This window comes from Caenorhabditis elegans, chromosome V (assembly GCF_000002985.6).
Source record: "Caenorhabditis elegans chromosome V".
Classification (NCBI taxonomy): domain Eukaryota; kingdom Metazoa; phylum Nematoda; class Chromadorea; order Rhabditida; family Rhabditidae; genus Caenorhabditis; species Caenorhabditis elegans.
Window position 1 is genome coordinate 19934391 of NC_003283.11, and position 27094 is coordinate 19961484.

The 27094-nt window shown below is 35.2% G+C and overlaps 5 protein-coding genes and 1 pseudogene across 6 annotated transcripts; 4 read left to right on the top strand and 2 right to left on the bottom strand.

The window, feature by feature from the left end:
- Positions 1-376: 376 nt before the first annotated feature.
- On the bottom strand, positions 377-12239 carry dhs-24 (Retinol dehydrogenase 13). The gene is made up of 6 exons (NM_075459.9): positions 12133-12239; positions 10869-11073; positions 9656-9802; positions 7728-8101; positions 1710-1808; positions 377-1325 (listed from the first exon to the last, which is right to left on the bottom strand). The coding sequence occupies exons 1-6, from the start codon at positions 12225-12227 to the stop codon at positions 1091-1093; spliced, it is 1155 nt and encodes a 384-aa protein (NP_507860.3). The 5' UTR covers positions 12228-12239; the 3' UTR covers positions 377-1090.
- On the top strand, positions 2136-4515 carry Y60A3A.11 (annotated as a pseudogene). Its single transcript has one exon. A coding segment is annotated over exon 1 (2380 nt).
- Positions 12240-12349: 110 nt separating the features above from the next.
- tmed-4 (GOLD domain-containing protein) lies at positions 12350-14703 on the bottom strand. The gene is made up of 5 exons (NM_075460.5): positions 14587-14703; positions 14429-14533; positions 14208-14378; positions 12688-12855; positions 12350-12636 (listed from the first exon to the last, which is right to left on the bottom strand). The coding sequence occupies exons 1-5, from the start codon at positions 14698-14700 to the stop codon at positions 12559-12561; spliced, it is 636 nt and encodes a 211-aa protein (NP_507861.1). The 5' UTR covers positions 14701-14703; the 3' UTR covers positions 12350-12558.
- An 884-nt stretch (positions 14704-15587) lies between these two features.
- On the top strand, positions 15588-20724 carry Y60A3A.8 (DUF38 domain-containing protein). Its single transcript, NM_075461.6, has 4 exons — positions 15588-15704; positions 18890-19625; positions 19711-19844; positions 20437-20724. Exons 1-4 carry the CDS (start codon positions 15622-15624, stop codon positions 20600-20602), a joined length of 1119 nt encoding a protein of 372 aa, NP_507862.2. The 5' UTR covers positions 15588-15621; the 3' UTR covers positions 20603-20724.
- Positions 20725-21097: 373 nt separating this feature from the next.
- Positions 21098-24522, top strand: abhd-3.1 (AB hydrolase-1 domain-containing protein). Its single transcript, NM_075462.8, has 6 exons — positions 21098-21184; positions 21230-21396; positions 22154-22483; positions 22916-23089; positions 24004-24218; positions 24270-24522. The coding sequence occupies exons 1-6, from the start codon at positions 21107-21109 to the stop codon at positions 24431-24433; spliced, it is 1128 nt and encodes a 375-aa protein (NP_507863.1). The 5' UTR covers positions 21098-21106; the 3' UTR covers positions 24434-24522.
- A 131-nt stretch (positions 24523-24653) lies between these two features.
- On the top strand, positions 24654-26526 carry srh-172 (Serpentine Receptor, class H; the record flags this gene model as incomplete). The annotated part of the gene is made up of 4 exons (NM_075463.2): positions 24654-24972; positions 25698-25885; positions 25991-26294; positions 26336-26526. The coding sequence occupies 4 exons, from the start codon at positions 24654-24656 to the stop codon at positions 26524-26526; spliced, it is 1002 nt and encodes a 333-aa protein (NP_507864.2).
- Positions 26527-27094: the final 568 nt, after the last annotated feature.

Here is a 27094-nt window from a genome sequence, read left to right on the forward strand (position 1 = left end):
TGTAGCTCCAAAAATACGCAAACACCACGCTACAGTAGCCAAAAACACTAGATTTGACGGAATTTTGCACAAAAATTGAAAAAATTGGGAGAAATTCGAAATTTCCAACGGAAAATCGAAATATTAGTGAATAAATTGAATTTTGATGAAAAAAATTCAGTAATTTTCGAATTTTCAGTGCAAAAAATTCATTGTTTAGGTTTTCGGGTTACTGTAGCTCTAAAAATACGCAAACACCGAGCTACAGTACTCAAAAACACTAGATTTGACGGAATTTTGCACAAAATGGGGGGAAAATCGTTAAAATCACAAAAAAAAATAGAGAATCGGTTAAAAAACCGGAATTTAATAGAAAAATTTGAAAAAAAAGAGAAATTTTTTTTATTAAAAAATCAACAAACAACGAAAAAAAATGAGAAAATGAGGATCCTAAACTAGAAAAAATGGCTAAAAATTGGGGAAATTGGAGGAAAAATTGGAAATTTTGGGGAAAAAATGCGAAAAATGTCGTGTAGATCGAAAAAACGAAGAATTTTGAGTGAAAATTTCAAAAATTCGGGAAATTTGGGTCAAAAACTTGTAAAATATTAAATTTTCGAATTTTACACAAAAAAAATTAAAAATTTCTCGAAAAAATTTTTTCGAATTTTGTATAGCTTTGGCTCAAAATTTCAACTTTTTGGGTCAAAAACTATTAAAATTGTAATTTTTCAAATTTTGTACCGTTTTGCCTGAAAAACTGCTAAAATTTCGATTTTTTAAAGCAAAAAATTGCAATTTTAATGAGGATTTTAGTCAAAATTTTGAGCAAATTTTCGGCTGAAATGTTCAAATTTTTGGGTAAAAAACTAAAAATTAGGTTTTTTTTTAAAATTTTTGAATAAAAAATTGCAATTTTAATGAGGATTTTACTCAAAATTTCCGATTTTTTAGCAAATTTTGTCTGAAATGTTCAAATTTTTGGGTCAAAAATGAAATTTCTTCGATTTTCGCTCAAAAATTGCCAAATTTTCCAATTTTCCGCCTAGTTTTCACTCAAAATTTCAAATTTTTCCACCAAATTCGCCCCGCCGCCCAAACTCTGGAATTTCTACCAAAGCCACAGAGTTTTCCAGCTTCTTCCTCCTCCGGATCCCGCCGTTGCCGATTCAATTGTCGGTGTATTATTCTCAGAAATTTGAATTGCCGCCGCCTCGCCGAGCTCCTCCTTCATTTTTTTTAAATGCTCGCCGAGCCGTGTCCATGTGACACTGACATTCCAGAGTTTTTCACGTTTTGCAGCGTCCATTATGACGTCATTCCATGGTTGTTGGTGACGTTCGCGGCTGCAAAAAAATTTGAATTTTTAAGTGAAAATTTGAATTTTTGAGTGAAAATTTGAATTTTTAAGTGAAAATTTGAATTTTTGAGTGAAAATTTGAATTTTTGAGTGAAAATTTGAATTTTTGAATGAAAATTTGAATTTTTCAGTGAAAATTTGAATTTTTCAGTGAATATCTAATTATTGTGTGAAAATTTGATTTTTTTGAAAGAATTTTTGAATTTTTCGGTAAAAATTTTGAATTTTTTTTTTTGAATTTTTCGGTGCACATTTTTTGAAAAATTCTAGTGAAAAACGGCATTTCTTCGAAATTTCCTGAAATGTTCGACTTTTAATGCATTTTTCGGCGCAAAATTCGAATTTTCCCGAGTAAAAACCGATTCCGTACTCAATGAATAGTCCATTCTCGTCTGAAGTATCCGGATCACAGAGTGCAAAAAGCACCGGTCTCACTGCTTTCTCCGTTCGGCGTTCTCCCATTCCGAAACTGCAAAAAAAAACGTCTTTTTTTTCATAATTCAAATTTTCCGCAATTTGAGTTTTCAATTTTCACGAAGCAAAAGTTATTTTAATTGGGGTAATTGTCTTTATATCAGAAACACATTTCTCAGAAAATGTTTAGTTTGCTTATAACAGCATTATTAGGTACCAACAACATTAATAATTACTAACACTAATATTATTAATTACAAACACTAATATTTTTAATTACTAACACTAATATTTTTAATTACTAACAACATTATTCGTGTCGTTTTCATTCGCGTGTCGTTTTCATTCGCGTGTCGTTTTCATTCGCGTGTCGTTTTCACCAATGGAGTTGTCGTCTGGCTCGGAGATCCCGAGGAAGCGCAAGTACGACGAGGATGATGATACTGTGTTCGAGGCGTTTGGCAGGTTTATGGAAACCAGTCGATTCCTAGAAGCTATGAAGAAAGTGTTCGAAGTCTGCATGCCGGAGGTAATGGAAGCCCGTTTGAAGCCCATTAACGAATCGATTGAGAAATTGTATGTTGAACTAGAGGAGCAGAAGAAGAAGCTGAAGTCTTTGGAACTGGAGATGAAGAATGGTTGCGGTGAAGGAGAAGAAAAGTATGCGGATCTGAAAGAAAGAAATAGGTCGATAGTTGTGAGAAATGTGCCCGAATCGAAGTCCCGCAACCAACACGAAAAGAATCTGCATGACGTGAACCATTTCAACATGCTACTGAACCATATGAACGTCGGAGCCCTGCCAGTTGCTGTTTATCGACTTGGAAGTAAGGTGCGTGAGGATGGAAATGGAAGATTGCTAAAAGTAGTGCTAGCATCATCTTCGATACAAAAGGAAATTCTTTCTAAGGCCAAACTCTTGAGAACTTTTGACACTAAAACCCATCCACCCGTTTATATTCGAAAAAGTTTATCCCCAGTAGAACTGAAAGAACAATATGAATCTCGTCGTCTTCAATCTAAGTTATCAGATCCACTTGATGTGAACATGTCATCTCCCTTAGCTAGCTCAAAAAACTAAATAGTCCCAGTCCTGATAGTCCCTATTACTGTGTACCACCGCCATCTTTATCACTGAAATTGTTATCAAGTAATATCAGATCTGTTGTTGCCAATCGTAGTGAAATTCAAGCGCTAATTTTATCCAAAAACTTTGATGTTCTGTGCTACCAGGAAACTTGGCTGACTTGTGAAAAACAAGACTCCTTATTGACGGGTATCAGTAACTATTATTCTGTCTTTCGAACAGATCGTGCTAAAGGTAAAAGAGGGGGAGGTGTTTGTAACGTCATTAAAGCTGATATTCCCTGTGAAACTGTAGTATCCGAATCGAGACCCAACTCTTATGAAATTCTAGTAAATGACCTAAACATTGACGTGGTGCCCTTTAGAATCATAAACATTTATCGCGCCCCGACATGCACTTATCAAAATACTGTAAGATTAATCAGTAAAATAGAAGATCTAGTTGAACATCAAGGCAAAGTCGTAATTGTAGGAGACCTTAACGTAGGTGAGATTGATTGGATCCTTCATGATCCTAAAACAAAACTAGGTTCTCTTTTAGTTGACTTGTGTAAAAATCATAATCTTGAACAGTACGTCAAAAAGCCGACGCGAAAAACTAAAATTCTTGATCTTGTACTCTCGAACTTCAAAGTCAGCAATGTGAGTATCACCGCCCCCATAGGTTCTAGCGACCACAACACGATCAAATTTACGTCACAGCTCCTACAAAATACGTCCACCCATACTAAAATGATCCCTGATTTTTCTAAATTAAATTGGGCTTACTGTGTTAAATACTTTGAAAATATTAAGTGGGATGAGGTATTTGGCACCAATTTGCACGTTAACGAAATATATGAAAGTCTTCTAGGCCACATTAGAATAATGTTCGCTGAATCGGTCCCAACAATTCCCATGCCGGATACCACAAAACCAGTTCCCGAATATTTGATTTCTTTTGAACAAACGGTGAAAAAACAATTTCTCAGAACAGTCGAGTCTAAAAACTTAAACGATTTCATAGAATATATTCATTTAGCCAGGAAATACAGAAAGAAGTTGAGAAAATACCTTAGTAACTTGGAGGTAAATCTATTAAAAAAGAAAGGCAACAGTAAGTTCAGCAAACACGCTAAAACTCTTTTGAAGCCGCAAAACAGCAGCGTCCCCTCCCTGATAGATAACCAAGAAAACGAAATTGTCTCTGAAACAGACAAAGCCAATCTTCTAGCTTCCTACTTTGAATCACAATATACAAATCAAAGAATCACTAATCTTGCTTTACCTGACGATTTTACATCTGATCAACCAATCCCATGAGTTACAGACGAAAAAGTGTTAAAAGTTATCATGTCCTCTAAAAAGTCGTGCTCTATTACGAGCGACCAGGTACCATTTACGTTTATTAAAATACTATCACCTCTCATCAGTAGCGTCCTAGCCCAGATTTTCAACTTGAGCATGATGAGAGGCCAGGTTCCTCATGCTTGGACCGAATCGATTGTAATACCTCTTGCAAAAACTGCCAATGCAAATAATCCAAACGATTTCAGACCCATTAGCCTGACCTCGCACTTATGCAGAGTCTATGAAAGATGTCTATTAGCCAAAATAGAGTTATTCCTAGGTGAAAAAAAATTTTGGTCACAAAATCAGCATGGATTTCGCCCTAGAACATCAACTGTCACAAACATGTTAGAATCAATGAATGATTGGACTGACAGTATTGATCACGGCGACCAAGTTGATATAATATACCTAGACTTTTCCAAGGCATTCGACCGGCTCCCACACGATTTACTTCTAGACAAACTAGTATCTTTAAGAATGAGCAAAACCTTACTGATATGGTTGAATGAATTTCTCTCAAATAGAAGCTTTAGGGTCAGAATTGGGCAAACGCTGTCTTCTAGTAAATTGGCCACCTGTGGCGTGCCACAAGGCGCAGTTCTGTCACCACTTTTGTTCGGTATCTACGTTAATGATATATCTTCAATATTACCCGAAAAAGTAGCATGTAAGCAGTTTGCAGATGACACGAAATTGTATGTATCGACCCCTAAGGCGGAAACAGAAACCAACTTACAGGCTGCTCTAGACGCTGTAGTAGATTGGACAAGGGGAGCAAAACTCACCCTAAGCCAATCTAAGACAGTTCACGCCACAGTAGGGAGATGTAGAAAAGATTTTAAATACCACCTTGACGGTTACCCTATTGAGCGAAAAACAATTACCAGAGACCTTGGATTTCTAATATCAGAAAAACTGGATTTCTCGGAGCATTGGAAGAAATCTATCAATCTGGCGAAATTTCAGCTGGCCAACATTTTTAACCAGTACAGTACCTCCAATAAAAAACTAATGATTCTTTTATACAAAACTTTCATTCGTCCTCGTCTAGAATATGGAACAGTAATGTCTTCTCCGACGAAAAAATCGGATGAGAAAGCAATACAGTCTGTGCAAAACGCGTTCACTAGGCGCCTTTATAGTAGAATCAAAAAAAGGTATATTAATCCAACTGATAAAGATTACAAAACAGCCATGGAACGTAACGAACTATTCAACCTTCAAACCTTAAGCACGAGACGTAAAATAATTGACAGAATCCAAGTAATCAGAATGAATACTGGTAAAGTAGACTTAAAAACATCTGAGTTTTTTGAGCAACAAGAGACCCACACTCGTTCTAAAAAGAAATATGTCTGGCGCACAGGAAAAACTGAACTTAGGAGACACTTTTTTGTTAACAGAACGCTTTCTACTATGAAACAACACTGATCTGATATTATTCTTAATTTGTCCTCTTCCCTTCCACGTCTTGATCTCTCCTTTGAATATTCCCGATTTGCATTTCCTATTGATTTTTTTTTCTCTATTGTGTTCTGTCTGTATTTTTTCTATTATTATTTTTTGCCTGTTGTGCATATTATTTTCACGACTAAAAATCGTAATAAATTAAAATTAAAATTAAAATTAATACCTAACAATATTATTATTATTTACTAACACTAATATTATTAATTACTAACACTAATATTTTTATTGTCTAGACTATTTGAACGAGTTGTACTTGATGCTCTCAAGCAGAAATTATCTCCACTCCTCTCTTCCAAACAATTCGGTTTCCTGCCTGCGCGCTCATGCACTCTGGCAGTTCTCGAATCGACGTCCAAAATTCAGAAAGTTCTTCTTGACAAGAGCAAGTATGTGGATACTATATATTTCGATTTCAAAAAAGCATTCGATAGTGTTCCCCACAACTTGCTTCTTCTCAAACTTCTGAATGTTGGGCTCGATTCAGGATGCTGTGAGTGGATCAGCTCGTTCCTCAGTAACCGTTCATCGAAAATCAAAATTGATCATTTTATGTCGGACAACTCTTTCAATGTCATGTCAGGTGTCCCCCAAGGTAGTGTAACTGGACCATTCCTCTTCCTTTTGTATATTAATGACTTATTAGATTTGTTCCCCCCTGATGTCCATGTTACAGCCTTTGCCGACGATCTAAAATTACTTAGATCGGACCCCACCTCTATCCAAACAAGCATCAATATTGTCGCTGATTGGTGTAAAAAATGGCGTCTAAATCTTGCTGAGCAAAAAACTGCCGTATTACACTTTGGTAAAAAGAACCCCCGTCATAAATACTTTGTAAATAGTGTTGAAATTAAACCGCGTGATTCTATCAGAGATCTCGGAATCATTGTCGATACCAAATTATCATTTGTAAATCATATTAACCAGACTTCTAATAGTGCCCTCCTTAAGTGTCGCCAAATCCTTCGCTCATTCCGCTCCACAAGTCCCGAATTCTATTTTAAACTGTTCAATGTTTACATCCGCCCCGTACTCGAATATGGCTGCGAGCTCTTCCCGCCCAACTCCACCGAACTTGCCAAAAAACTAGAATCCCCCTCCGGTTTTTCTCAAAGTGTGTCTTTCAAAGGTGCAATTTATCTTACTCGTCATACAGCAGCAGGCTTTCACAATTTAATTTATTGTCTACTCACCACAGACGGGTTCTACAAATCCTCCGAACCTTCCATAAAATTATTTCAAGCGAGTATCACTTCCCGTCCTTATCATCGTTCGTTCGAGCTTCACGCTCTACTCGTCACTCCTATCTACTTGTCATCTGTGGTGTCCCGTCTAAATGTTTTTTACATGTTAACTTGTCGTTGTGGAATCGAATAGCAAAACGTTTCCCTAAACTGTTAACTCCAAATGCATTTGCGTCGCGCCTAGGCTCTATTCCATTCGACACCCTCTTCCCCCCAACTTGACCTCCCGGGCTATAGCTGGTCCAACTGGTCATTTTACTTATTTGTTCACACATCATTTTATTTACTTTATTTTTTATCTTCCGGTGTAGCTCTTTCTTGTGACAAATAAACAATATTATTACTAACAACATTATTACTAATACCTAACAATATTATTATTATTTACTAACACTAATATTATTAATTACTAATAACATTATTACTAATGCCTAACAATATTATTATTATTTACTAATAATATTATTATCATTTACTAACACCAATATTATTAATTACTAACAATATTACCATTATTCACTAACAACTTTATTATTAATTACTAACACTAATATTTCTATTTACTAACACTAATATTATTGATTACTAATTTTAATTTCAATTATCCAGTCTAAACTACGAATTTCCTTATATATGCATTTGCCGATTTTTCATGAAACAAAAATCGATTGCTATAAGTTTATTTTTTCGAATGTTTGAATTCTATACTTTAAAACAATTTAATAACAACATTGGTTTCAAAATCGTAATATTCTCTTCAAAATTACGATTTTCACTTCAATTTTTGAATTTTCCACACTTTTTAATGATTTTTTTTTCAATTTTTTTCAATTTTAAGCTACCTAACAATTTTGAGCAACCACCGGCTCAAAAAGAACGTCTGTCCATCCATTTGAGCCGACAAATTCGACTTTGTTCGTCCAGGATCTGCCATTAAAACGTGAATATTCGTATCGGAAAGCCTCTCAGAGAGCTCTTTCGTAAAAAGAGCCGACGCCAGTTTCGAGTGCTTGTAAATCTCATATCCATCGAATTTTTTCCCGGCGTTTTCTGAGTTGAAATCCGCCAAATTTAGGTCACACTTTCGATCGATAATATTCGAATTTAGAAATACAATTCGGACGGGATTCGGCTGGGCGAGGAGCTTGTCCAAGAGGAGTCCGGTGAGCAAAAAGCTTCCCAGGTGATTTGTGGCGATGGTTTTTTCGATTCCATCCTGCAAAAAAAGATTGGGAATTTTTCAGTGTGAAAATTTGAATTTTTGAGTGAAAATTTGAATTTTTCAGTGTGAAAATTTGAATTTTTCAGTGAAAATTGGGAATTTTTAAGTGAAAATTTGAATTTTTAAGTGAAAATTTGAATTTTTAAGTGAAAATTTGAATTTTTAAGTGAAAATGTGATTTTTTAAGTGAAAATGTGATTTTTTAGTGAAAATTGGGTATTTTTAAGTGAAAATTTGAATTTTTGAGTGAAGATTGGGAATTTTTAAGTGAAAATTTGAATTTTTGAGTGAAAATTGGGTATTTTTAAATGAAAATTTGAATTTTTAAGTGAAAATTTGAATTTTTAAGTGAAAATTTGAATTTTTCAGTGTGAAAATGTGATTTTTTACGAAATTTTTCACTTAAAAATTGAAATTTCGTGTCGAAAATCCATTTTTACTCAAAAAATTTAGAAATTTGGCGATTTTTGGTTACTGTAGCCTCAAAATCTCCGCATACACCAGGCTACAGTAACCCAAGACACCAGATTTTACGACAATTTGCACAAAAAATCGAAAAAATAGAATTTTTGGGTAATTTGTCATGAGAAATCTGAATTTTTTACGATTTTTCTTTAAAAAAAACCAGTTTTCGCCGTTTTTAGTGCTGAAAAATGGGAATTTCGGCGAATTTTCAAATTTTCATGAAAAAATCCAAAGTTTTCACGATTTTTAATTTAAAAATTAGGAAATTTCGGTGTTTTTAGTGCGAAAATGTGATTTTTTGGTTTTTGGGGTACTGTCACCCCAAAAGTCCGCAAACACCCGGCTATAGTAACCCAAAACACCAGATTTTACGACAATTTGCACTAAAAGCCTTTTTTATTCAAAAAAAACTAGTTTTCAGGTAAAAACACAGAAATTTTCATGATTTTTACCTGAAAAATTGTGCTGTTTTCAGTGCAAAAAAGTCATTTTTCCGAGTTTTTGGGTTACTGTAGCTCCAAAAGTGTCCGCAAACACCGAGCTACAGTAACCCAAAACACAAGATTTGACGGAAAAATACACTAAAAGCCCATTTTAGTCCCAAAAAATTAATTTTCAGGGAGAAAAACAGAAATTTTCATGATTTTTATCTGAAAAATCGAAAAATTAAGGTGTTTTCACAGTGAAAAAGTGATTTTTCGTTTTTTGGGGTTACCGTAGCTCCAAAAGTCCGCAACCACCAAAGCTACAGTAACCCAATACTCCAGATTTCACGACAATTTGCACTAAAATTCAAAATTTTCGGTGGAAAATCAAGATTTTTCGTTTTTTTCCGGAAAAAAAAGTCATTATTTTCGTAAAAAATCGGAAAGTATGGGGCATTTTCCGTAATTTTTCACTTTTTCCATCAAAAATGACCCAGAAATTCGAATTTTCCATCAAAATTCTCGTTTTTGGACATTTTTTATCGAGAAAACTCGAAAAAAAAAACCGATTTTCACCAAAAAATAACCCAGAAAATCGAATTATTAGGTCAAAAACCGCGAAATTTTGAATTTTCAGGCTAAAAAAGCGAATTTTTACTTTATTTACAGCCCGTTCACTCTGCATCATCGCCGCATTATGCACAATTCCATCAATTCGATCCAATTCGAATTTTCCTTTGGACAACTTTTGGACAAACGTTCGGATACTGTCAAAATCTTCCAAATCGCATTGACGGCAGTATACCTGGAAACAATCAGGGATTTTTTGGGGAAAATTAGCGAAAAAAAAACACAAAAATCGGTGAAAAATGAGCATTTTTCAGCTCAAAATTGACTTTTTTCTCATTTTTTCCAGATTTTCACTCGAAAAACCGGCAAATTGACATTTTGCCGTTTTTTAACTGAAAATTCGTAAGTTTTACAAAATTCTGTGAACAATGCGATTTTTAGACATTTTTCGAGCCGGAAATGAATTTTAATTGTATTTTCCTGACAGTCGGCTGAAAAATACATTTTTCGCAATTTTTGCCCTTTTTTAACTGAAAATTCGTAAATTTCTAGGATTTTTTACAGGAAAACTCATATTTTTCATCAAAAAACTGGTTAAAAATGCAATTTTCCAGCTCAAATCGATGAAAACTTCTGTTTTTCAGCTTCAAATTGCCATTTTTATCGAGAAAATCGTCGGAAATTCACAATTTTCGGGTAAAAATTGAGTTTAATTCAAATTTTTGCCAATTTTCACTCAAAGTTTCGTGAAAAATGGGATTTTTAGACATTTTTTTCCAATAAAAATGAGCCTTTTTGAGCGAAAAATCGATTTTTAGAGCGAAAAAAATCGATTTTTTGACATTTTTCGAGCCGAAAATGAATTTTAATCGGATTTTCCTGAGAAATCTGTTGAAAAATGCAATTTTCCAGCTCGAAATTGACATTTTTTGCAATTTTTCCGGTTTTTTAACTGAAAATTCCTAATTTTTTAGGATTTTTACAGGAAAACTCATATTTTTCCACAAAAGACAGGTCAAAAATGCGATTTTCCAGCTCAAATCGGTGAAAATTTCTGTTTTTCAACTCCAAATTGCTGTATTTATCGAGAAAATCGTCGGAAAATTGCAATTTTCGGGTAAAAAGTGGATTTTAATCGATTTTTGCCGATTTTCACACAAAATTTCGTGAAAAATGCGATTTTTCAGCAAAATTAGCCGATTTATAGCCATTTTTCCGGGTAAAAATCGATTTTTAACCGAATTTTGGTGAAAAATTCAATTTTTCAGCTCATTTTCGTCCGAATCGTCTCGAATTCCAACCTGCTTGTTCCTGGTATTCAGGACAATATCCCGGCGAACTTGAACGCATTTCTCGCGATTCCGGCAAGCCATAATGACACGTGCATTACGTTTTGCCAGTTCTTCTGCAGTCGCCTGGCCGATGCCTGAGGTGGCACCGGTTACGATGTACGTTTTGCCGGCAAGATCCTCGTGAAGATCGTATTTGGTGCCTGATTGGGTTGAGCTGGAAGTGGAAAAAGTGAAAATTTAGGTGTTTTTAGTGGAAAAATGGCGAAAAAAGCTTGAAAATTGGGCTCGCAGCGCCCGAAAACGTGTAGTTTGTAGTCTAAGCAGCGCCCAAAACTTGTAGTTTGTAGTTTAGCAGCGCCCAAAACTTGTAGTTTGTAGTTTAGCAGCGCCCAAAACTTGTAGTTTGTAGTTTAGCAGCGCCCAAAACTTGTAGTTTGTAGTCTTAGCAGCGCCCAAAACTTGTAGTTTGTAGTTTAGCAGCGCCCAAAACTTGTAGTTTGTAGTTTAGCAGCGCCCAAAACTTGTAGTTTGTAGTCTTAGCAGCGCCCAAAATTGAATTAGCAGCGCCCAAAACTTGTAGTTTGTAGTTTTAGCAGCGCCCAAATCTTGTAGTTAGTAGTTTAGCAGCGCCCAAATCTTGTAGTTTGTAGTTTTAGCAGCGCCCAAAATTGAATTAGCAGCGCCCAAAAAATTGTAGTTTGTAGTTTAGCAGCGCCCAAAAACGTGTTTTTTGATCAATTTTTCGTGTAAAAACTCAATTTTTTCGCTGAAAATTCGATTTTTTGCACAAAATTTCAATTTTTGACCAATTTTCATCAGAAAACACCTAGTTTTTGATCATTTCGCAGTAAATTTGAGGAAAAATTGGATTTTTTTAAAGAGAAACGATCTATAAAATTAAGATGACGTGGATTAGTGGAAAAAACCGCTTTCGGTAGGTTTTTCGGGAAAAATGAAGAGTTTTGAAGCATTTTTGACGAAAAATCGATTTTTTCAGAATAAATTTCATTTTCATTCGGTTTTTTCTGGGTGAAAATTGAACTAAACCGAATTTTTGATCAGTTTTCTGTGAGAAATCGAGAAAATTTCCTTGAAAAGACAAATTTCAGAGCTAAAAACTAAATTTCCCGTGTTAAAATCGATTTTCCGGCTGAAAATTTAATTTTCAATCGAAATTTATCGATTTTCATATTTTTATCGGATAAATGTGATTTTTTCCGCTGAATTTCTGGTTTTTGACGCATTTTCTCCGGATTTTCAATCGAAAACTTACTCCCAAACGTGGTATCCACCATAGGCGAGCCCAAAAGCCGAAAATCCGACAGACCAAGGGGAGGTTAAGCCCTGAATCAGGCGGCGGCCAGCCATTTCTTCTGAAACCTAGAATTTTTGGCCTAATTCAAGTCTGAAACAATTTTTTTTGAAAAAAAAAATACAAAACCGCAGACTTGTTACTGTAATTTTTGAGTTTTAGAGCTTACTTACAACATTTTAAATTAATTTTTCGCGTTATTTAAATAATAAATACACATAGAAAAAAAACAAATAAATTATAAATTATAAATTGTCTACCCTCTGGAATCGATAAAAATCGATCAAAAATACATTAAAATTCAAAAAAAAAACGGGAAAAATAGGGAAAAATAAAGAAAACCAGTAGAATTTGGTGGGAAAAGTCAAAAAACTGAAAAATCGACGTCTAGACAAGCTTCTTGGCCTCGAAAAATCCACGAAGATGACGCATTTGCCAGGCACCGGTGATGGCAAGAACGACGACCTGAAAAATTGCAAAATTTATCGATTTTCAGCACAAAATTCGGCAATTTACTTGAGCAATAGACCAGTAGAAAACTCGCGAATTGGTAGATTCAGAAGTTTGACGGAATCTCTCTTCACGATATCTTTGATAATTCTGTTCTTTTGTGATTTGGTCGACTTGGTCCAAAAGTTGACGAATACGGAGTTGAAGCTCGTTCAGCTTGTCCTTTTGGGCGATCTGGAAGAAAATTCGGTGATTTTTGGGTGAAAATGTGGAAATTTTGCGCCAAATTTGTAGTTTGTAGTGTTAGCAGCGCAAAAATGTTGAAAATTTGAAGGAAAATGGGTTTCGCAGCGCCAAAAAGTTGTAGTTTGTAGTTTAGTAGCGCCCAAAACTTGTAGTTTGTAGTTTAGCAGCGCAAAAATGTTGAATTAGCAGCGCCCAAAACTTGTAGTTTGTAGTTTTAGCAGCGCCCAAAATTTTTTTTATCACAAAATTAGTGTTTTTGCATGAAATTACATGTTTTTGATCTATTTTCGAGTGAAAACTCAATTTTTCACTGAAAATACGATTTTTTTGCACAGAATTTTAATTTTTTGACCAATTTTCATCAGAATGAGCCTGGTTTTTGATAATTTCACAGCAAATTTGAGGATTTTTTCGAAGAGAAATTATCTATGAAATTATGATGACGTAGACGAAGTGAAAACGCCATTTTTTGGCAGGTTTTTCGGGAAAAATGAGTTTTGAAGCATTTTTGACGAAAAAGCGCCCAAAACTTGTAGTCTGTAGTGTTAGCAGCGCCCAAAATTGAATTAGCAGCGCCCGAAACTTGTAGTTAGTAGTTTAGCAGCGCCCAAATCTTGTAGTTTGTAGTGTTAGCAGCGCCCAAAACTTGTAGTTTGTAGTGTTAGCAGCGCCCAAATTGAATTAGCAGCGCCCAATATGAATTAGCAGCGCCCAAAATGAATTAGCAGCGCCCAAATCTTGTAGTTTGTAGTGTTAGCAGCGCCCAAAAAGTGTAGTTTGTAGTGTTAGCAGCGCCCAAAACTTGTAGTTTGTAGTTTAGCAGCGCCCAAAAAGTGTAGTTTGTAGTGTTAGCAGCGCCCAAATTGAATTAGCAGCGCCAAAAACTTGTAGTTTGTAGTCTAGCAGCGCCCAAATTGAATTAGCAGCGCCCAAATCTTGTAGTTTGTAGTTTAGCAGCGCCCAAATTGAATTCGCACCGCCCAAATCTTGTAGTTTGTAGTGTTAGCAGCGCCTAAATTGAATTAGCAGCGCCCAAATCGTGTAGTTTGTAGTCTTCGCAGCGCCCAAAATTGAATTAGCAGCGCCCAAATCGTGTAGTTTGTAGTTTTAGCAGCGCCCAAAACTTGTAGTTTGTAGTTTTAGCAGCGCCCAACTTCAAATTGGTGAAACTTTGCATTTTTTAAGTGAAAAATTCGATAAAAAACTGATTTACAGCTGTTGTCAGCCTAAAAAATCAGTTTTTCAGAGCTTTTTTCACGATATTCATCAATTTTCATCCTAATATCTCCATTTTCAAGCGTTTTTTCTCGATTTTCGTCCAATTTTCGCTCTTCTTCTACCTGAGCATAGTCCTGAGCGTGATCTCCGGCCTGAATATCAAGATGAACACGAAGTTGGGCTCCGTTGAACCACGCAGTACTGTTGGAATAGATACAAATGACGTGCTCTCCTGGAGTATTCGATGTGAAAGTGAAACGGCCTTCGGCGGTGTACAATTTCGAAAGAATAACCTGAAAAATCGGGGTTTTTGGCTTAAAAATTGAGAAATTTCTGCGAAAACCTTGTCCTCTGGATCCTTAACCTCGACGTGCATTCCAATATTCGGATAATCTCCGTATCCCTTCGTATTTGGGTCGTATAATTGTACTTTGTAGTTTCCGGTCACCTAAAATATTGTTTTTTTTTGTGATTTTTCCGAATTTTTGAGCCTAGAAATACCATAGTCTCGTCTGGAATCTCCTCGATAAAGCATTTCTTCTCAGTTTCCGCAATATGGAAGTAGAGAGAATCGGCGTAGGTGGCCAAGCTAAGAAGTGCGATGAGAAGACGCATTTTCTGAAAAAAATTTGGGGATTTTGAGGGAAAAAGTTTGAAAAGTGAGGCAAAAACGAACAAAAGAGCAATTTTTAAACTCAAAAATTGAAAAAAAACACGGAAAATTTTTCTTTTATAGCGTTTTCTGCCGATTTTCTGCAATTCTCCAGCTAAATTCAAAAAAATAACACTTTCCGGCCCGAAAAATCTTAATTTTCACATTAAAAATCAAGAAAACCACTGAAAAACTAGGAAAATAAAGGTGTTAGAGCCAAATTTCGTTTTTACCGTTTTCAGTCGATTTTCTACGATTTTTAACGATTTTCAAGCAAAAAACCAGCGAAATAGCACTTTCTGACCTCAAAAATCCCGAAAAAACAATGAAAAACTATGAAAAATCGACTTTTTTCAACAAAAATCCGCCAAAATAAGTCCACGTTGTACTGGGTCCGCAAACACTGCGTGGTACGCAAACACCACACTTGACGACAGTTTTCTGGTTTGTTGGGTTTTTAAGTGAAAAATTGGGTAAAAGCAGTGAAAATTAGACGAAATTGAATGAAAAATTGTGAAAAATGAGTAAAGCTTTGATATAATACAGAAAAAATTTGGGAAAATTGGTTGAAATTGAGCCAGAAAACAGAAAAATCTAAAAATTAATTAAAATTCTTCAAACATCCACATTTTTTTCCTCGTTTTCTGCAGATTATCTGAAAAATACCGTTTTAAAGATTTTTCGAATCAAAACTCATCAAATTCCATCAATTTTCACCTTAAAATTCCCCAAATCGCAAGAAAACTCGCCCCACCGCTCACCACCGCTTTTTTCATTTCCAAACAAATATTTGTGTATTTCGCAATTTTCTATAAAGCTTATCACATTTCCAAGAACGTATTTGAGTCATTTTCAGTCGAAAACCGCTCAAAAATTGACGAAAAATGCCGATTTCGGAGCCAACTTGGGCAGAATTGCCGTTTCTCTTCAAATCCGCCGTCGTCGAACTGTTGCCGTACAAAAATCGGTGGGTTTTTGTTGATTTTAATGTTAAAAATTGTCTAAATTGCAAAAATCGCGCCTAAAGAAGGTCTCACAGCGATTTGTAATATTTTGCGCAACGAAATTTTTAAAAATTATATATTTTTTGAAAGTTTTGTTAAAATTAACCCAGTTTCAGCAATTTTTCACATTTTTCGTCTCAAAATCCTGTAAAAATTTGAAAAAACCTATAAAAAACGCTCAAAATCGAATTAGCAGCGCCAAACTACAAACTACACGTTTTGGGCGCTGCTAATTCAATTTGGGCAATCTATCTCATGCTCACATTTCCCATGCACACATTTCCCATGCTGACATTTTCTCCCGTGCATACAAAATATTCCCATGCTTACGCCCAGTAGTTCGAGTACTCCCATGCCTACAATTAATTTTTCTCCTTTTTTTCCGTTCCCATGCTGACACTCCCATACATACATTTTCTCCCGTGCATACAAAATATTCTGATGCTTACATCCAGTAGTCAAAGTACTCCTATGCCTACAACTCATTTTTCCCTTTTTTTTCGTTCCCATGCTGACATTCTCATACATACATTTTCTCCCGTGCATACAAAATTCCCATGCTTACATCCAGTAGTCGAACGTTCCCATGCCGACATTCCCACACATACATTTGTTCCCATACTTACAAAAATGTATTCCCATGCCGACATGGAACAGTTTTGTGCTCCAGAAAAACACAAAGTCAATTTTTTTGCTAATTTTCATTGTATTAGGCTTACTTGACAGCTTTCAGTTACAACTGATCGCTTTTTTTTTCAAAATGCATTAGTTCTCGATTATGAACAAGGAATCGAAGAAAAATGGGGATGACTGCCTATAGAGTAAAATTTTTTTTTGCTCAAAAAAAAATTTTTTTTTTGTAAATTTTTTTTCTCTCTATTTTGTAGGATATAATTAATTCGGTGAATTCCACAACTTCAAATGTTCATATTGCTGTTTCCGTGCAGTTATGAGTTTCGCAGTGTCTTAGGAACATCCCATTTTTTGTTGCATTTTGTAGGAATTCGGAGCTATCTTATAATTTCTACAAATTAGAAAATCCATTTCGCATTATTTCATGTAACTTGAACCTATTGCTCTTCAAAAATAGCACAGAACGAATGTTGATTCTGTTTCTTTCATTAAAAAATGTGGTACTGTGCATTTTTTCCCACTTCTACGACTTTAAAGGCGCGCGAATTTTCGCGCAATAATCTCGCCACGCGCATCCCATTGATTTGTTGAGCGCTGGCGAGACCAATGACGGGACCATTTTGTATAAATGCGCGCGCCTTTAAAGTCGTAGAAGTGGGAAAAAATGCACAGTAGCACATTTTTTAATGAAAGAAACAGAATCAACATTCGTTCTGTGCTATTTTTGAAGAGCAATAGGTTCAAGTTACATGAAATAATGCGAAATGGATTTTCTAATTTGTAGAAATTATAAGATAGCTCCGAATTCCTACAAAATGCAACAAAAAATGGGATGTTCCTAAGACACTGCGAAACTCATAACTGCACGGAAACAGCAATATGAACATTTGAAGTTGTGGAATTCACCGAATTAATTACATCCTACAAAATAGAGAGAAAAAAAATTTACAAAAAAAAAATTTTTTTTTGAGCAAAAAAAAATTTTACTCTATAGGCAGTCATCCCCATTTTTCTTCGATTCCTTGTTCATAATCGAGAACTAATGCATTTTGAAAAAAAAAGCGATCAGTTGTAACTGAAAGCTGTCAAGTAAGCCTAATACAATGAAAATTAGCAAAAAAATTGACTTTGTGTTCTTCTGGAGCACAAAACTGTTCCATGTCGGCATGGGAATACATTTTTGTAAGTATGGGAACAAATGTATGTGTGGGAATGTCGGCATGGGAACGTTCGACTACTGGATGTAAGCATGGGAATTTTGTATGCACGGGAGAAAATGTATGTATGAGAATGTCAGCATGGGAACGAAAAAAAAGGGAAAAATGAGTTGTAGGCATAGGAGTACTTTGACTACTGGATGTAAGCATCAGAATATTTTGTATGCACGGGAGAAAATGTATGTATGGGAGTGTCAGCATGGGAACGGAAAAAAAGGAGAAAAATTAATTGTAGGCATGGGAGTACTCGAACTACTGGGCGTAAGCATGGGAATATTTTGTATGCACGGGAGAAAATGTCAGCATGGGAAATGTGAGCATGGGATAGATTGCCTTCAATTTGGGCGCTGCTAACACTACAAACTACAAGTTTTGGGCGCTGCTAATTCAATTTGGGCGCTGCTAAACTACAAACTACAAGTTTTGGGCGCTGCTAATTCAATTTGGGCGCTGCTAACACTACAAACTACAAGTTTTGGGCGCTGCTAATTCAATTTGGGCGCTGCTAACACTACAAACTACAAGTTTTGGGCGCTGCTAACACTACAAACTACAAGTTTTGGGCGCTGCTAATTCAATTTGGGCGCTGCTAAACTACAAACTACAAGTTTTGGGCGCTGCTAATTCAATTTGGGCGCTGCTAACACTACAAACTACAAGTTTTGGGCGCTGCTAACACTACAAACTACAAGTTTTGGGCGCTGCTAATTCAATTTGGGCGCTGCTAAACTACAAACTACAAGTTTTGGGCGCTGCTAATTCAATTTGGGCGCTGCTAACACTACAAACTACAAGTTTTTGGGCGCTGCTAACACTACAAACTACAAGTTTTTGGGCGCTGCTAAACTACAAACTACAAGTTTTGGGCGCTGCTAATTCAATTTTCGGCGCTGCTAAACTACAAACTACAAGTTTTGGGCGCTGCTAATTCAATTTTGGGCACTGCTAACACTACAAACTACAAGTTTTGGGCGCTGCTTAGACTACAAACTACAAGTTTTGGGCGCTGCTAATTCAATTTTCGGCGCTGCTAAACTACAAACTACAAGTTTTGGGCGCTGCTAATTCAATTTTGGGCACTGCTAACACTACAAACTACAAGTTTTGGGCGCTGCTTAGACTACAAACTACAAGTTTTGGGCGCTGCTAATTCAATTTTGGGCGCTGCTAATTCAATTTTGGGCGCTGCTAAACTACAAACTACAAGTTTTTAGAGCTAAAAAACTCATTTTCAGCCCGATTTTCATGATTTTTGTACCAAAATTTGAGTTTTAACACAATTTTCTGCAAATTTTCAGCTGCTGCCTCCGAAAATGCTCAAAATCGGACCAATTTCTCGTCGATTCAACTCCAAATCACCTTCATGACGTGGCAATTCATACCTGCGAGAATTACACAGTTTTCACGTATTCCGATTCGCCGGACACCGTCTTTACACTGAAATATTTCAAGAATATCGGCGAAAACGACCTGAAAATCGAGTATTCCGAGTCTCCAGTGCTATTTGTGCCGGGAAAAAATCAGAAATTCATTTTTAAAACGTCAATCCACGTGGAAAACCTGGCCAGCGAAGCTGATGACGTGGATTTTGCACTGGACGATTTTAAGCTTCTGCTGAATAGGTTAAACTGCAAAAAGTCGATAATCAACATGATTCCGAATCAATATAATCCTATCGCACATCCGGATAGAACCATCGAATTCCGTCAAAGACTCCTAGACCTGATGACGTCATCATTCCCGAAAAAATCGATAAAATCCAAGTCACTAGTCATTCATTGGCATCAAGAAACACAAGAAATCGCTGAAATTCTGCAAGTTTTCCACACGAAAACCTTGAAAAACTTGGAATTCCATGATAGAAACGCCACGTGGCACATGGCGCCGATTATCGGAACGGAGCAGTGGAAGGGAGCACGATCGGTGCTCTTGGAGCACCTTTCAGATGTGAAAATTGAGGAATTGAAGGATTTTAATGAGATTCAAATGCATGTGAGGGATTCGGGGGAGCAAGAGCTTTGGACGGTGATTCAGGTGCATTTTTGAGAAGATTTTCGGTTAAAAATGAAATTTTTAACCTGAAAACTTTAAATTGTAGTGAAAAATTCAAATTTTTCAGAATTTCATCCGAAAAAACCTGCATGGCTCGTCATTCCATTTCACATATCGTCAAGCTGAGCCGAATGTCGATCGAATTCTTGCAACATTTAATGTTCCGCCAAGAGATGAACCAATTACTGCCAGGACACGATTGTAAGGGATTGAAAATTTGGAAAAACTCATAAATTCGCTTTTTCGAGCATTTTTAGGTGTAGATTTCTAGAAAAAACTAGTGGAAAATAGCTTAAGAGCAGCTATAATATTATAGAAATGCCAAAATTTTGCTCTGAGCGATTTTCCACAATACTTATATAGATACATACTTATCTACCTATATGACCTATATAGGCCTACATGGAACCTACATACCTAATATATATATATATATACCTAATGCCGACATGCCTAATAACTATATACCTAGGCAATAGCGAAATATCTAATACCTACATACCTACCACCTATATACATAATGCATACCTAATAGCTATATACCTAATAACTGTATATATACCTACTTACCTATATGCCTCATACCTATATAGTATATACCGAATATACTATATAGGTATGAGGCACACACATATATACCTAATAGATACATACCTAATAACTATACATCTAATACCTATGTGCATAATACCTATGTACCTAATACAGGCCTAATAGCTATATACCCACATGCCTACATACCTATCTATGCCTAAATTCCTAATTCAGTAGTATAATTTCAAATTCTTTACAGAAGATCCGTGCTCGGAAGCCGATTCATTCACACTCAACGTTTCCAGATGCCATCTACTGATCTTATTCTAGTAGTCATGATTTCAGAAAAAGAAGTGATGGGTACGGTATGCCACGTGGATCAGGTCAATGTTGAAGCGAAAGTCGAGAGAGGACTCTTGAGATGAAGAAGGATTTGTGGAAAATTAAGTTTTAATTTTTTTTTTTTTTTGAAAAAATATCGATTATTATTGCTTTATTATCATCCCCCGAGTGTGTATATTATGTATAACCTGTGAATAAACATTTTTTTTTTGGAATAATTTATTGAATTAGAATGAAAGAATATGGAAATTTAACAAGTATTGTTACCTTGTATTATTATTTGTTAGCACGAAAAAAGAATTTTGAAGAAAATTTTTTTTTTGAAAAATTCAAAAAAAAAATTTTTTTTTTCAAATTTCTGAAAATAACGTTAAAATTCACCCAAACACCACATAAAGCTACAAGTAAGCTGGTTATTTGATTTTTTGCACCCACAACGTGCAAACACTCTAGGAGACTACAATGTAGCCTCCCTTCTCCTCTTCTCTACTCACCAGAGAACCACCACATCGATTTTGCGTCTTTTTTTTTTCGTTTTTCTTCTTTTTTCATTTTCAATTTCATTTCTCTATTTTCAGAATTAAACCATGGTTATCACCTTAATTCTGATCTCAATTATCATATTCCCCATACTTTTATGGTTATACTCATGGTACATCACTGATGTAAGCTTGTTAAAAAAAAAATTTAAAAAAAAAAAAAGATTTCAGATCCCAAAAGTGTACGTCAAATCGGGTACGAAGCTTTACGAGAAGGTGAAAGCGAATTTGCGGATTTTGGAGCAAAAGTACCATCCGAGTTGGTGGTGTCCGTTTGGAACTACTCAGACTATTGTTCGCCAAGTCTTCCGTGACTGCCCGACTCTTCCCTTCAAGCGGTAAGTTTTAATATTAGCCTAATATAGTGGTGAAATTTGAGAAAATTAGGAAATTTTATACCGAAATTCATGAAATTTCACGGATTTTGGCAGGTTTTGGTATAAAACATTGTTAAATATGATAAATACTATCAAAAGTTGTCCTGAAACATGTAGAAGTAGTCAATTTTAGCCGAAAGGCAAAATTCTAACTAATCATGTAATTTCGGCGGAGAATTTTGACAGTAGTTCGAAAAATTTCATAGAAATTGAAATTTTTGGCCTAAACGTATTCAAAAACATGGTATTTTGCCCAATTTGCCCATATCTAATGCCTACTCACCTATGTTCCTAATACATTTATACCGAATACTTATACCTAATACTTACATACCTATTACCTACATATCTAATAGATACCTAATAGCTATATACCTAATGAGTATATATCTAATAACGTGGTAAAATACCAGAAAATCACAACATGTTGAGTAGAAATTCAAGAAATTCAAAAAATTATTGCAATATACTTAATATACCTAATATATTCATACGTAATAGCTATATACCTAATACCTACATGCCTACTACCTATACGTAAAAGCTATATCCTACCTAATGACTATATATCTAACATGGTAAAATACCAGAAAATCACAACATGTTGAGTGGAAATTCAAAAACTTCAAAAAAATTCACAAAAACTCAAATTCCCGATCAAGAATTACGTTGATAATCAAATTTTGCTCTAAGATTCCATAAATTCCCCGATTTCCAGAGAAATCGTCGAATTCTCCGATGGCGGTGCTGCTGGAATCGATTGGCTCATCCCAGAAGGAGCCGATGACGATGCTCCGATTGTAGTATTTCTGCCAGGAATCACTGGAAGTACCCATGACTGCAGTTACGTATTGCATCCAGTTATGGAGGCTCGTGATAAGGGATGGCGGAGTGTCGTTGTGAATCAACGTGGGCTCGGCGGGGTTAAGCTGAAGAATAGTCGAACTTATAATGCTGCTTCCTGTGAAGATTTGGAGTTTATTTGTAAAATGATCAAGGAGAGATTCCCAAAGGCCAGGAAATTCGGATGCGGTTTTTCAATGGGAGGGTGGGATATTTAAATTGAATGTTTTGAAAATTCTAAGATGTGAAATTAGTACTTAGTACTTATTATTATTATTAATAGTATATCAGAACCTAGTAAGAACATAAGTCATCTAAAAATATAAAGAGATTGTAAATTTCTGAAAGATTGTATGTATAAGTACTTTATTATGTGTTAGAAGTAGTATTAGTATATTAGTTGGTCTAAATGATATTAATACTTATTAGTATTAGTATTAGTATGTCAGTGCTTAGCAATTACTGTATACGACTTCTATACATTTTTTAAGACATATGTGATCTGAAAGTATTAAAAATGTAGTCTATTAGTAATTTTACTACTGTAAGCCCTTTTTAGTAGTATTAGTTGTTAATACTTACTGTATGCATATCATTTTAATAAAATTCTTTAAACTCGCATAACTTTCTACTTCAGAATGATTCTCTGGAACTATCTGGCAAAGGTCGGTGAGAATGCGGATTTGGACGGTGGAATGATTGTATCGTCTCCCTGGGAGGCTAGCGCAGCTTCTGACTCTATCGAGCTCTTTGTGCCACGGATGCTGTTCAATTCATTCATAGCCAAGAATCTGACCAGTCTTGTGAGCCCGTGAGTTGTTTTTTCTATCAGAGCTACACTCTTGAATTTTAGTAATAACTATACGATAATTATAGTTAGACCCTACAAAAATACCTTTTATGTATATGTATATGTATATGTATATGTATATGTATATGTATATGTATATGTATATGTGGTACTTGTGTATTACATGGCCTCATTTTAATAGTAATTTTTCAGTTATGCGAAAGAAAAACGTGAACCACACTTTTGCATTTTTAGGCTTAGGAAATAGCAATTTCTAAGCCTAAAAAGAGAAAATGTATATCACGTTTAATTTAAATGGAGAAATTAATGAACATTAAATTTAATTCAAAAATGTGGGCATGTAATACACAAGTACCGTATATGTATATGTATATGTATATGTATATGTATATGTATATGTATATGTATATGTATATATGTATGTATATATGCACATGTTACATGACCTAGTTTCTTTTTACTCGAGCGCTTAATTACAGTCGTCAATTGAAATATAGGTAGTTGTTACATACTTAATATTTTCAGATTTTCAACATTACACCGTTTTGTTATTTGATTTAACGTTATTATATAACATGTTAAATAGAATACCGATTAAAGCAACTAGGTGTGTCATAATTTATATACAAACTTTCTACAAAAAAAACAATAGGCAGCATTGTTAAGATATTGGCGTATTTTATTAATATACCATGACCACACATTTTAAATATATACTTTATTAAGTTATCCATTTTGATATAACATGCTTAATTAAAAATATTAGTATTCTAATAGTAAGTATGAGAATTCAAAAATATGTTAGCCTCACGATTTTATCTCAAAATTAAATTGTAAAAGTTTGTGGGTATATTTTTAGTTATTATACACAAGCATTAAAATCAGATATATAATATTAACATGGTTTCCTTCAGATACCGCCACCTTTTCGCCGATCTCATCGACTTTGACAATGTCTGCAAATCCAAGACAATCCGAGGATTCGATGAGAACTTCATTGTTCCGATGTTCGGGTTTAAGGATTGTGCCGAGTATTACACAACTGCATCGCTGGCCACTAAAGTCGCCAAGATCAAGGTTCCGTGTGTCACTCTGAACTCCTACGACGACTACTTCAGCCCTATTGAATGTAAGTTAGCTTTAACCCACCTCACCTCATCCAACAAAAATGATCATTCAGGCATCCCAACGGCGGATATCATGCAAAGTGATCATGTCGTCGGAATTATCACTAACCATGGAGGACACACTGCTTTTATGGAGTCTGCCGATCCAAATGCTCGTGGATTGGTGGAGAAGCTGCTCTCACAATGGGGAAATTTGATCTTCCATGACTATAATTAGCAATGCAGAACCCACGTAATATTATTTATGATTACTAGTTTTTAAAATACCATGCTTGCAAAAATATCAATAAATCTATAGTCTGATTTTGAAACATACAAGTGAAGTGTCAATTTTTAGTGATGTTGCTCAGCATTTTGCAGCTGCGGTGATATAAACAACAGCTGAAAAATGACTTATGGTTAGTATATCCCCCGAAGAAGTCACTATTCGTCACCCAATGTGTTCGGAGAGCTCAAGCTTCTTGGCCTCTGATGAGTTATACTCCGGAATTCTACACATCCTTACTTGCATCGAAATTCCACTTCACACCTTCGGTGCCTACCTTATTGTAATGAAGACTCCAAAGAAAATGAAAACGGTTAAAGCTAGCATGCTGTTTCTCCATTTTGCAGGAGCTCTAGTCGATATTTACCTAAGCTTTATTGCTATTCCAGTACTCACTTTACCCGTCTGCTCTGGATATCCATTGGGATTCTCGTTAGTTTTAGGTATTCCAACGTCTGTTCAGGTTTATATAGGTGTCTCATGTGTTGGAGGTAGGCTGTATTTAAAGGTGGAGTACCGAAATTTGAGACTTTGCTTTTTGAGGCAGAAAATGGGCCAAAACTACCAAATTTTGTAATGAGACGTTCTGATAATTTTTCAAAAAAAGTTATGGCTAGCTAAATCTCAAATTTCGGCAACTTTTCAGTGTCGCAGTGGTTGGAGCTTAATTTTAATTTTATTTTCATCCTTTAATGCATGTTCTTGCATTTTATTTTGTATTATTTCGTTAATGGAACTTTTTCAAAACGTCCCATTACGAAATTTGCTAGTTTCGGGCCATTTTTGGTCTAAAAACGCAAAGTCTCAAATTTGGGTACTCCACCTTTAAACTTCGAATTACCGTATTTCCTCTATTAGTTAGGCACCTCTATTAGTTTTGCACCCCTTAATTTGTTCCCTATTTTAGGAATTCAAAATTTGCATTTTAAAATCGTTCTAAAAATTGGGAAAACTCTTACAGACTTGGTATAAAAAGTCAAAATTGCAAAATATGAGTACAACTCGGATAATTTCTTCGTATCAGTCGTAAAATTTGTCCATTTTGGCTCATAAGTTGTTATTGAAATTGCTGATATTATGCCATAACTAAATGGAAAACATGAGAAAAAACCTGTTCGAAAATTAGTTTTGCACCCTCCATTAGTTTTGCATCAAATTAGGTGTCCGAAAATTAGTTTTGCATGCCTTACTAATAGAGGAAATACGGTATTTTCAGTTATCGGTGTATCTGTGCTTATATTCTTTGAAAGTCGATACCACCAACTGATCATTGGATCATCTGGAGGGATCAGTTGGAAGCGACTAATATACATTTTGTTTCACTACTTGTTATCTGCAACTTTTATAGCTCCAGCGTTCCTAGACATACCTAGTGAAGAATATGGAAGGGTATTTACTTTTGAAGTGAGTTCGGCCCAATATAGGTGCTCCAATAGATCTGTACAATTTTTTTAATTTTAGAATCTTACTGTATATTAAATTAAATCCTACTCAGCCATATATTTCCAGAAAATCCCTTGCATCCCCAGTGACATACCCTTCCGCCCTGGTTACTTTGTCCTGGCAACTGACAACCTAATCTTCTGCCTTTGCCTATCTCTGATGTTATCATTTGTGGTACCCCAGGTGGTTTTTTTCGTAGCCTCTATATTCCGCTTTCTATCCAACACCGTATCCCACTCCCAAACCACAACTCGTCTACAACGTCAATTCTTCATTGCAATGTGCATCCAGCTGTTCATTCCGTTTGTGGTGATATTTTCGCCGGCTCTTTTTGTAGTTCTAGCGATTCGATATGACTATTATAATCAAGGTAGTGCAAAGATCAATGAGTTGAGTAAAATTAAGTTTCAGCTGCAAACAACATGGCTATGGCTGCAATTGCATTCCATGGAGTTTTTACTACACTGACTATGATTATGGTGCATACACCTTATCGGCATGCTACTTTGGAAATGTTACACCTGAAATCGAAAAGGTCGATGAAAACGTCAAATAACTCAAATATAATGTTGCAAGCCGTTAATGGGTTACATATGACATAAAATATTGTGTAGACAATAGTTTTTGAATAAATTATGGTTTAACAACTAGTCAGTAATCATTTTTTCATCCATAGTGACCTTAAAGTTTTACTACCAAAGCCAAAAAAGCTTATTAAGCTTAAATTAACCAAGTTAGCATTATTAGTGCCAGAAATCTTCTTAATAATGCAATTCGCCTACAAATGAAGACAATTAACCCAAAATTAAATTTTGAATTTTTCGAACAATTTTTCAATGTTTAATTATGTTTCCAAACGATTTTTGTGAAAAACTCGAAAAATGAGCAATATTCATCGAAAAATCTATTTTTTGAGCAAAAATTTGAATTTTGAGTCACTTTTCCTGGAAAACCTACTGAAAAATGACATTTCCCAGCTCAAAATTGACAAATTGGCATTTTTCAAAATTTTTGCTATTTTTTAACTGAAAATTAGTGAATTTTCCAATTTTTCCGGGTAAAAATTGAATTTAATTCGATTTTTTGTCGGTTTTCACACAAAATTTGGTGAAAAAATCAATTTTTCAGCGAAATTAAGAAATTTGTAGTCATTTTTCCGGGTAAAAATCA

Bases quoted from the DNA above. Each gene is read 5' to 3' on its own strand.
- tmed-4 (NM_075460.5), bottom strand. From the start codon at position 14,700: ATGCGTCTTCTCATCGCACTTCTTAGCTTGGCCACCTACGCCGATTCT. The intron at 14,379-14,428 runs GTTTTCGCAGAA...CCGATTTTTCAG, and splicing joins TTAAGGATCCAGAGGACAAG to GTTATTCTTTCGAAATTGTA. The intron at 12,637-12,687 runs GTAAATTGCCGA...GCAATTTTTCAG, and splicing joins TCTACTGGTCTATTGCTCAA to GTCGTCGTTCTTGCCATCAC.
- Y60A3A.8 (NM_075461.6), top strand. From the start codon at position 15,622: ATGCCGATTTCGGAGCCAACTTGGGCAGAATTGCCGTTTCTCTTCAAA. The intron at 19,626-19,710 runs GTGCATTTTTGA...CAAATTTTTCAG, and splicing joins AGCTTTGGACGGTGATTCAG to AATTTCATCCGAAAAAACCT. The intron at 19,845-20,436 runs GTAAGGGATTGA...AATTCTTTACAG, and splicing joins ATTACTGCCAGGACACGATT to AAGATCCGTGCTCGGAAGCC.
- dhs-24 (NM_075459.9), bottom strand. From the start codon at position 12,227: ATGGCTGGCCGCCGCCTGATTCAGGGCTTAACCTCCCCTTGGTCTGTC. The intron at 11,074-12,132 runs GTAAGTTTTCGA...TTCCACTTCCAG, and splicing joins GGTGGATACCACGTTTGGGA to CTCAACCCAATCAGGCACCA. The intron at 9,803-10,868 runs GTTGGAATTCGA...GATTGTTTCCAG, and splicing joins TGAATACCAGGAACAAGCAG to GTATACTGCCGTCAATGCGA.
- abhd-3.1 (NM_075462.8), top strand. From the start codon at position 21,107: ATGGTTATCACCTTAATTCTGATCTCAATTATCATATTCCCCATACTT. The intron at 21,397-22,153 runs GTAAGTTTTAAT...CCCGATTTCCAG, and splicing joins CCGACTCTTCCCTTCAAGCG to AGAAATCGTCGAATTCTCCG. The intron at 24,219-24,269 runs GTAAGTTAGCTT...ATGATCATTCAG, and splicing joins CTACTTCAGCCCTATTGAAT to GCATCCCAACGGCGGATATC.